General features: G+C 44.4%; 1 protein-coding gene across 2 annotated transcripts in view; it reads right to left on the minus strand.

The window, feature by feature from the left end:
- The window catches only part of HAT1 (histone acetyltransferase 1), a 118,126-nt gene extending 107,652 nt beyond the window's left edge, over window positions 1–10,474 (minus strand). The window contains exons 1-2 of one of the 2 annotated variants that reach the window (XM_073633894.1): window positions 10,335–10,474; window positions 2,185–2,695 (exon numbers count right to left, since the gene is read on the minus strand). In XM_073633894.1, the coding sequence (XP_073489995.1) occupies window positions 2,185–2,515 (331 nt within the window). In that variant the 5' untranslated portion in view covers window positions 2,516–2,695; window positions 10,335–10,474. The remainder of the gene's footprint in view (window positions 1–2,184; window positions 2,696–10,334) is intronic. The other variant, XM_073633895.1, reaches the window with a different exon arrangement.
- Window positions 10,475–11,094: the final 620 nt, after the last annotated feature.

Here is an 11,094-nt window from a genome sequence, read left to right on the forward strand (position 1 = left end):
TTCTACATACTGTATTTATTGGCGTATAACACTCACTCAAAATCAGGTGCAAATAGTGCGTGCGTGTTATACGCCAATACTTCAGTTTTAGCTGCCTCGGAGAGGACAGGCAGGGGGGCAGGACGAGCACACAGTGGGAATCTCCTGTTTACTTGGCAGCCTCTGTAATAGGAACTCCTGTCTCCTGGGCCGCCATTGGACCACTGTTCTGTCTATCATAGGAGATTCTCACTGTATGTAATCTGTCGGCGCTCGTCCCGCCCCCCCCTCCCTATCCCCTCTGGGCTGCAGATGGGCATCGATCAGGCTGAACTGATGGCAATGGTGAGGCTGCTGCATTGATGGCAATGGTGAGGCTGCATTGATGTGGACTGATGAGGCTGCAGATGGGCATTGATCAGGCTGCATTGATGGCAATGGTGAGGCTGCAGAAGGGCACTGACCCTTATTTTACTTCAAAGTTCCTTATTTAAAATTTTAGTTTTTTTCCTGAAACTTCCCTCTTAAAATGAATGTGCGTGTTATACGCCGATAAATATGGTAATTTTCCTCTTTTTTTCCTTCCCTCCTAGTACCCATGTTCTATATACATACGTGTATGTATATGTATATATATATATTATATATATATACACACACACACACACACTCCAATGTCCATTCCCTATTTTTCTTCCATAGAGTCATTCAGTAGATTTCTATTGGATTTAACATCTCAGACGCCCTCCACCCTAAGCTCTGAATTTAACTTTTTTAAGCGAGTATCCATATTATTAAATATACATGTTCATTCAATCTTAAGATTTGTGTTCATCTAATAAACTAGAAAAATCCTTCCATATACCCACCCATTTCTTCCTCTTCTATGCATTTGCAGCCTGGTTACCTTGTGTACCCTCTGTGGTCCTCTCATTTGAGTCGTTTGGTTCCCCGTGGTGGTGGTTGCCCTTTATGGGGTCTAGCATGGAAGGTTTACCTCCCTTGGGGGCGGATATTGGCAGGGGACACATGCATCTATATATATGGTCGCTGGTTCGAATCCCAACAACGAAACAACCTGCCTGGAGTTTGCATGTTCTCCCTGTGCCTGCGTGGGTTTCCTCCGGGTACTCCGGTTTCCTCCCACACTCCAAAGACATGCTGGTAGGTTAATTGGATCCTGTCTAAATTGTCCCTAGTATGTATGAATGTAAGTTAGGGACCTTAGATTGTAAGCTCCTTGAGGGTAGGGACTGATGTGAATGTACTATCTATATGTAAAGCGCTGCATAAGTTGACGGCGCTATATAAGTACCTAAAATAAATAAATAAAATAAATATTATATTATATATATGTATTCAAGATAATGTATGTTCTGTTACTTTATATCTAATTGTATTTCTTTCTTGTTCATATCCCTGTAGAGTTTTTTACGCGTCTTTGATTCGTATATCCCCCGATGAAGCTAAATGCGAAGCATGTCGGGTTAATATACGAAAAAGCAATCTCTGTTTAAAGCTGAATACTCGCCTCTGACCACCTGTATCACCAATTGTTAATCAACTATGACCCAAGTGGTTTTGTCCATATTTTTATCTATATTCTCATTAAAAGTATTATCAATTTTATTTCATTGGTTTTCATTATTATTTGTCAGCACCGTCAAAATCCCGTTTCTCCTCCCTTCCTTCATACAACTACTTGGGATGAGGTGCTAACTTTTTGGGTGTTCTACCTCAAGCCGGACATACCCCATAAATGTAGAATACATATTGGCCTAAATTGATGAAGACTTTTTTTTTTTTTACATTTTTGTTTTGGATATGCATTATAGCAAAAAGTAATAAAAATTGTTTTTTTTTCCAAAATTGTCGGCTTTTCTGCTTTCAGGTCTTGCACTTCTATGGACGTCAGATTGGAAGCAACAGCTGCATCTGTGTGGACACTGTGTCCCAATTAACATAAATGGAACGGGATGCACAGAACGCCTGAGTATTCCTGCATAGGAAAACATGGCCCCTCGCATGGGGTACGCATTAATATGCCCCGCTCTGAATCAAGCCCTCAGAATAACATTGGGACTGATGTGGCGGTGTTCAGGGACACGGTCACTGGCTGCAAAGGTGTGGTAGTGAGTGTATAAGGGCTGGTTTACACATGTGGTTAAGTAGAGGTAAAACCCCATGGTTGAGCCGCATTTTTACCCATTTCCTTTAGGCGATGTCTTACAGTTCGGTCACAGACATTGACTCCAAGTTCTGACCATTTGTTCTTCATTTGTTTTGTTGTGCATTTTCTGTTTTCAAGGCATATTTCTTTTAGTTTTTTATCTTGGTACATTGATGTCTTCCTTGGTCTACCAGTACGCTTCCCTTTAACAACCTTCCCATTTGATTTGTACTTGGTCCAGATTTTAGACACAGCTGACTGGGAACAACCAACATCATTTGCAACATTCCGTGATGATCTACCATCTTGAAGAAGTTTTATAATCCTCTCCTTTGTTTCAACTGACATCTCTCGTGTTGGAGCCATAATTCATGTCAATCAGGTTGGTGCAACAGCTCACCAAGGTGTGCAAGCACTCTTTAACTGCAGACTAATTAGCAGATGTAATCTGATGCAGATGTTTGTTTTAGAACTGCAAAGTACAAGGTGATTCCATAATATTTTCCTCAGAATTGAGTGATTCCATTTTTTTTTCCTCTGCTTGATCTGCAAAAACAGTTGCAATTGACTACAGTTTTGTTTTGTTAAAGCCAGAAGGTTGGAATGTTAAATGAAAATAGTTTTGAGGCATGTCTGCCCGATTAGTTTTTTTTCTACACAATTAAACAATTGAATGAACATTTTCCAAGAGTGGTGATTCCATACTTTTTGCAAAGGCTTGTACTCCCCTGTTCCGTTCGGCAGGCGTTACTGCCTGCTGAGTTCAACACATTGAATTAATTGGGCCTTACTGTAACTGCGCCACAACTGCACACGTTGCAGTGCGGTAGTCAAGCATTAAGGGGGTTAAAATGTATTTATTTTTTTAAAATATAAAAGAAAAAAAATGGATCGTTGATACCAGAGCAGTGCCACTATGGTGACATTGTACTGCTCTGATTAATGATCAGAAAAACTGTATGCTACAATGGTATACAGTGTCACTGATCACTAACCAGAGCAGTACACTGTCACCATAGTGATACTGCACTGCTCTGGAGACAGTCATTCTATGGTATCTGTGTTATGTAAGAAAACTAATGCAGCCACCACCTCTAATGAATGTAAGCTGCGATATATCACATTTTTGGATTTAATACCGCTTTAGGCCGGGTTCAAACCATTGCGAATAGCAGGAAATTTTGACCGGCTCTCTATGGAGCCAGTTCACATATCTCCGATGCGGCTCCAGTGTGAATTTGCACAGGAGCCCTGTGCGTCTTTTGGTCCGTTTCAGGTCCGAATTCAGCCAAAAATTCGGGATGAAATCGGACCTGAAACAGTGAACGAGGACACACCGGACCCCTGCTGGGAGCCGCATGCGGCGATGTTGTGAACCCAGCCTTAAAGTGTTAATTCACCTTAACAGAAAATCTGAGTTGTAAGGGCCCCCACAAGCCCATCTACCAGTCCAGGAATTGGAAATCCCCACTAATTTTTCTCCTCTTCGTCCAGTGCTGCCAAGACAGATTCTAATTGGTCAGTGCCATCACATGGATGGCCCTGACTAATCAGAATCCATCTGGTGAACTGGCCAGTAAAACGCCTGCTGTATTAGAGTGCTTCCACTGTGGATGAAGGAACACAGGGGGCACCTTTGTACTACAGAATTGTCAGTCTGGGGGTAGAGGCGTTTTAGATGTACTAACAGATTTAATTGCACTAACAAATTGAGGCCAAACTCCAGCTTATACTTTATAAGCAATTACAGAACCAATTTAATTTTGCCTATTGGAATAAAGGTTTTACATAAATAAAAACTGATCATTGTAAACACCCCTGCTAATGTGGAATGGTCTGCCTTATCCCTGTAACTGATACATCTGCAGGAGAGCTTGTTCTTTTGAAAAACAAGGGTGAGTTCACATTTGGGTACATCTCATATGTTTCTCCTGTTTTTAGGGTGGAACATGTAACATGCTGCCCGCTCCACTGCATCTAGTGACAGCAAGCGAGGAATCTTCTCTTCTACACACTGTCATTCATTCACAGAGTTCTGTGAATGGAGAACTACAAGTACCAACACAGCCTTTGTGGCTCTCGGCTTGCAGTTCTCAATGAACTACCAGGGCGCTGTTGAGCGCTCTCTTTGGTAGTTCACCATCTCTTTCTGTCCGTCCGTACGAGCAGACAGATACACTGACAAGTTTGCAGGAGAAGTACATGGAACCCACGATCTGCTGATAGTGGGTGCAATGCTTTCCAGGCTTCTAGTAAAAAATAAATGCACTTTTTTTTTTTTTAAGGGATCGTCCAATTATCGGTGCGGCCGATATTCACTTTTTTTAGAAGTATCGACATCGGTCAAAATACTGACCGATATTACAGATATTGCTTCAAGGGGTTTTACCAGGTTGATGCTTGCAGCTGCATGCATCACCCCAGTACAGTTCTTTAGAGCGGACGGTCGGCTTTATTATTAGGGCTGCAACTAACGATTATTTTCATAATCGATTAGTTGGCCGATTATTGTGTCGATTAATCGATTAATCGGTTAATAACCTTAAAAAAAAGTGTGGTGTATAATTTAGTTAATATGTAAAGTTTTAAAAAAAAGGCAATTTATTCTCAAATATCACTATGCAGTGGTAAATATAAATAACCAACTATATGGTTAGGGAGCAAAATATCAAATCCACTCTGAGAATAACAGACAGAAGAGATATACTGTATAAACTATTAGAGGAGATATACTGTATAAACTATTAGAGGAGATATACTGTATAAACTATTAGAGGAGATATACTGTATAAACTATTAGAGGAGATATACTGTATATACTATTAGAGGGTGAATCTGGTAAATATCATCAGATTCAGAGATCAAATTTTTTTTATTAAAAAACAAACCATGTCTTCCTTCAAAAAAAAAAATGTAATTTTAAGAACGTTCATTCGATTTTCTAATCATTAGTGGGGTCAAATCGACGTTCGTTTTCAACAACAGTGACGGAAAAATTTAGAAATAGAAAACTTCTTGGCCAAAGGAATTTTCAGACAGTGGATGTGGTTTTCGTTCAGAAATTACATTAATTTTAAAAACAGAATGTTAAAAACAAGTGAAAATTTCAAACAACATTCTTTCATTCAGCGAATGTACAAAGATTTTTCGTCTGAATATTCTCGTCTTAAAATTGATCTGTGTGGCCAGTATAAGGCTCGGTACACACCTATGCAGTTTGCTTTTACGTTTAGTAACATAATGGGATTAAAAAAACTAGCCCTTTATAGTACAAAAAAAGCAGATAATCACTACTGTAAGGGGTTCATTTTTTTTTACTGTAGAACTGTGAAAGTAATATTTACAGTAGCAATTTGCTCTTTTTGTACTATAAAGGGCTAATTTTAGTTTTTTTTAACCCCATTATGTTACTGGCCGATTAATCGATTATGAAAATAGTAATCGATTAATTTCATAATCGATTAGTTGTCGATTAATCGATTAGTTGTTTCAGCCCTATTTATTATAATAACAACCGATGCGGCTCAGCAGTCGCTCGGCTGTTATTACAAGCAGTGGGATGAGACGTGTGTCGTCGCCACCCCCCCCCCGCGCCGCTTGCTCTGGCTCTTTCCTGTCCCATCGGGAGGGCCAAGCAACCAGTCCGTATGTCCACCGGCTAGCTGAAGACCCGAACAAAGCTGATGCTTCATCCGGATCTAGTAATTGTTAAAGTGTTAAAGGCGCCAGTTTTAAAAAATAAAGTATTCAAAAACACCGATCTTGATGTTTTGAATACTTTGAAGCTTATAGACCCCCGATCTCTCCATAAAGAGTACCTGTCAATGCCTATTACTGTCACAAGGGATGTTTACATTCCTTGTGACAGCAATAACAGTGATAAAAAATGTAAAATGACAGTGTAGTGGCAAAAAATATCGGCTATCGGCAGGAGAGGTGGCAGAATTATTGGTACTGTATCAGCACCGAAAAAACGATATTGGTCAATCCCTAATTTTTTAACCTGTAAACAAAAAGGTGCATTTATTATTTCTTTTAAAAAAGGTGAACTTATCCTTTAAGCTGGGTTCACACTGATGTGAATTGGATGTGAGTTTCTCTGCATCAAATTTGCATGACAGATTGTGAAGGGATCTCAAATTTCCGGGGTGGCTGCAGAGCGGATTGCACAGAGGTCCTGTGTGTCTTTGGCTCCGTTTCAGGTCCAAAATTCAGGCAAAAATTCGGGCCCGATTCATCCCTGAAATGGAGAACTAGGACACACCGGACCCCTGATGTGAGCCGCATCCAAATTCAGTGTGAACCCAGCCTTAAGTTGGATCTAAATTCGGCCAGTTCGGCAGGAAGTGGACGAATTCTGATCAATGTATGGGCAGGCTGGTTGTACTGAAGTCAATCAACTCCAGTACAATCAGCCTGTCAAGTTTTTTGGTTTGATCGCAGACAGCGGATATAGCCACAAGCAGTGATCTTTGTAATCTGACAGCTGGGAAACCTCCCTCTGTCATAATACAATAGCGCAGTGGGAGGGATTCCACCATCAACACTGTGTTGATTGGTGGTTGAAGGAAATAAAAATTGCATAATGTATAGCCTGTCTTACTGACTGGATCTCCAGATGAAATAAGAAAAATAGCCTAAAAAAGAAAATGAATTCAGCCATCACATCTAAGAATAAGGAAGCTGCAATTTAATATAGGGCTTGGCAAATCCCAGGTGCCAGGCCGCCATGGCAAACAAATTCCATCCTGGTGCCTGGGCTTTTGTTAGCCTCCCACGCTATAGCCGAAAGACAGCTACATAGAAGTTGTCCAGTTCTGGGATGGCGCCTACTGACATCCAACTTGAGAACTACAAGTACCGTTGGTTATTATTGCAGCTGACGGCTTGCGAGGGTGCTCATGAGCCCTCTGGTAGTTCTTTTGCAAGGGAGAACACTGGAAGCGCCACCTAAGTGTAGTATTAAAATCAGGGCTTTAATGGCAAGGTACACATACACACTTACAAGAAGCAAGAGAAACATAAGCCAATAAGAGGCCAATAGAAGGAGCTGTTGCTCTGAGCGCGTAGCCTGCAAATCCATCCTCTCTTTCTGTGAGAGCTGCCCCGGATGTGATCCCGCGGATCATGATGTCACTTCCGTGTGTTCCACGCTGGTTCCAGTCTCTTTCCTGGTGGTCACAGGACATGCTGCGGACCTACAAACAATACAGCCACACACTGAAACCTGCTCCGGATACGAGGAGCCCCCGGGACCACCGATACAAAGCTTATGTTTCTCTTGCTTCTTGTAAGTGTGTATGTGTACCTTGCCATTAAAGCCCTGATGTTAATACTAAACTTAGGTGGGGCTTCCGGTGTTCTCCCTTTTATCTTTCTGTGTACAGAGACAGCTCCCTGAGGACAGCAGCCACCCCTTGCCATCCCATCCTTGTATTTTTAAATCTTTGGACTAATGATTTGTTTATGGACTGACGACTCAGTAATAGAGATCTTCTTTACTACTATTTTACACTGTATTTTGCGCTTACAGTTATTGTTACCATAGTTCTTTTGCAAGCCCTGCAGCTTGTAAACAATCAGCCCATATTGGAGGTACACACAGAAAGCTGCAGGGCTTGTCTGCAGGATCCTGAAACTGCACCCCTAAACCACTGATCACAGGTGCAATGCGTTGCAAGCTCCGGTGGGAAAAAATTATGCATGTAATAAATTGTGTTTCCTGCAAAAATATTTTTTCTCAAAAAGGTAAATTTGGCTTTTAAAGTGGAGTTCCACCCAAAAATAGAACTTCCACTTTTTGGATCCCCCCCCCCCCTTCCGGTGTCACATTTGGCACCTTTCAGGGGGGAGGAGGGAGCAGCTACCTGTCTAATACAGGTATTGACCTATGCCACTTCCGGCGCCTACCCCGTCCTCCACCACTGTATTCTGGGAGACACACAGGTCCCAGAACACAGCAGAGACCTGAGAGGACACGCAGCGCGACTCGCACATGCGCAGTAGGGAACCAGGAAGTGAAGCCGTGTGGCTTCACTTCCTTATTCCCTTACCGAGGATGGTGGCGGCAGCAGCAGAGAGCCGAAGGACGGATCGGCTTCAGCTGCCGACATCGCAGGCTCCCTGGACAGGTAAGTGTCCATATATTAAAAGTCAGCAGCTGCAGTATTTGTAGCTGCTGGCTTTTAATATTTTTTTTTCAGCGGACCTCCACTTTAACTACCCTGTAAAAGACAGTCTATACTTCCCCAATCCTATTGGAGCGTCTACTTTTTCAGACTCTTTCTTTTTGGTTGTATTTGTACATATATATGTTCACGCATTTTCGCGCAAATGCGAAAACTTATTCTCGTTCTGCACAATAAGTAAATGGACATTTGCACGCATTAGACGTAAATTACTGGCCAAAAAAAGCTGAATTTTCTATTTTATTTTTATACTGAAGACTGCACGGTGCTTGTGTACGCACCTGTGTGCATAGGCACATTACAATTAACGGGCTGTATTTTAGCTCAGTAAAAAAAATTAAAAGCTGTACTGCCCTATTTCAAGCTGCAGTGTGCAAGAGGCCTAAGCATGCTCCGCTCCAGTCACATGATAAGCTCACCACAGCTGGCTTCAGGGAAGAGGATAGATTGCCGACAACGGCTGCGGAGCCTGGGCGATGAGGTCACCCGTAGGCTTACTATGGGGCATGCGTTGTTGCCTGTCCCTCCTCTACAAGCAAGACACTCAGGGACCAGACTGGAGCACCCTCAGCATAGGTAAGTATACAGACCTTTCCTTTACAGCAGGGATATGCAATTAGCGGACCTCCAGCTGTTGCAAAACTACAAGTCCCATCATGCCTCTGCCTCTGGGTGCCATGCCTGTGGCTGTTAGAGTCTTGCTATGTCTCATGGGACTGGTAGTTCTGTAACAACTGGAGGTCTGCTAATTGCATATCCCTGCTTTACAGGGTAGTTAGTATAAGACATGGTCCATCTGGACCGCAGCAATCCCCCTCCCCCCTATTTAGGAGCCGTTCTGCCCAGAGCTGTCATTCTCAAAGCCAGGAGCAGAAGGCAAGAAAGCTCTAGATTGGGGGGGCGGGGGCTGAAGAGTTAATAAGCAGGTCATCGGTTGCTAGGAAGCAGGGCGGTCCTAGCAGCCAATCACAAGCTTGCTGCCCCCCGCTCTCTGTCCAGACCTGCTGTGCCTCCTGTGATTCGGACCTCTGCTGGAAGACTATCTTACTGACTGGACCTCCATGAATTTTCATTTAATACCCCTGGTATAAGGATTAGAATGGGGGTGGGGGCAGGTTTAGGCTGTTTGGTTTTGATTGGACATCCACTTACCTACTATTCCTGAAAATGATTCTATAACCCTGACCAACATTCTCTACAAACACAGATATAGTCAACCCGACATATCCCATCTAAATGTCGGCATGTTTATCTCTCAGGATATGCTGGAACTTGTGGTGACACTGAAGGAAAGCCGGGACTCAGCAGTGCACACACACTCTCCTCTATTACTAGGACATGCTGAGCCATGTAGTGCCACAGGAGGCAGAGCACATAGGCTCTCAATGGGTGGCTGGGCCTTGTAGTGCCAGATAAAGCAGAGCTGAGATCTGGCAGTGTACACCCACTCTCCTGCACTGCTGAGCCTTGTAGTGCCACAGAGCAGGAGAATGGGCAGTGTACACACACGCTCTTATATCAGCTAAGCCATGCAATGCCACATTAGGCAGTTCATACAAACGCCCCCAGTTGGTAGGACATGCTGGGCCCTGTAGTCCCCCTCAAGCAGTATACACAGGCCTCCTTCGGTTGGTAGGACATGCTGGGCCCTGTAGTCCCCCTCAGGCAGTATACACAGGCCTCCTTCGGTTGGTAGGACATGCTGGGCCCTGTAGTCCCCCTCAGGCAGTATACACAGGCCTCCCCTGGTGGTGGGACATACTGGGCCCTATAATGCCCCTCGGTCAGGCCTGGCACTGTACACAGGCTCCCCTCAGCCAGCAGTGTGGATTTGGCGGGAGAATGTACAGGTGGTCAGGCGGTGTACGGTGTGAGAGGAAAGCCCCGCCCCCTCCCCGGACCCAGCACCGCTCTGCCTCCTCCAGTGTGACCCGCTGAGGGGCTCTCCGCTCCTGTGTCACCCGCTTACCAGCCACACATCACCCGCTAGAACTTACCCGCCATGTCCGATCATCTACCTCACTGTCAACCACAGCCAATCAGCCCGCCCGCATCACCCATGACGTGTTTCCGCTTCCATCACAGCCTGACCACCCCTCAGTGTATAACATTGGTTGTACTATACTTCCTCCGTGTACAACACTGCACCGTGCATCTGATCCTACACACCATCTGTGTACAACACCGCACCGTGCACCCCACACACCCTCCGTGTACAACACTGCACCGTGCATCTGATCCTACACACCATCTGTGTACAACACTGCACAGTGCACCCCACACACCCTCCGTGTACCCCACACACTCCGTGTACAACACCGCACCGTGCATCTGACCCTACACACTCTCCGTGTACAACACTGCACTGTGCACCCCACACACCCTCCGTGTACAACACTGCACCGTGCATTTTTTGCAGCCACCGTGCACCCCACACACCCTCCGTGTACAACACTGCACTGTGCACCCCACACACCCTTTGTGTACAACACTGCACCATGCCCCCATACACCCACTGTGTACAACATTATACCATGCATCCCACACACCCTCCGTGTACAACACCACACCGTGCACCCCATACACCCTCCGTATACAACACTGCACCGTGCAGCCCATAACCCTCCGTGTACAACACCGCACCGTACACCCCCCGTGTACAACACTGCACCGTGCATCCCACACACCCTCAATGTACAACACCGCACTGTGCACCCCACACACCCTTTGTGTACAACACTGCACCATGCACCCCAT

Source organism: Aquarana catesbeiana, linkage group LG06 (assembly GCF_042186555.1).
Source record: "Aquarana catesbeiana isolate 2022-GZ linkage group LG06, ASM4218655v1, whole genome shotgun sequence".
Lineage (NCBI taxonomy): Eukaryota > Metazoa > Chordata > Amphibia > Anura > Ranidae > Aquarana > Aquarana catesbeiana.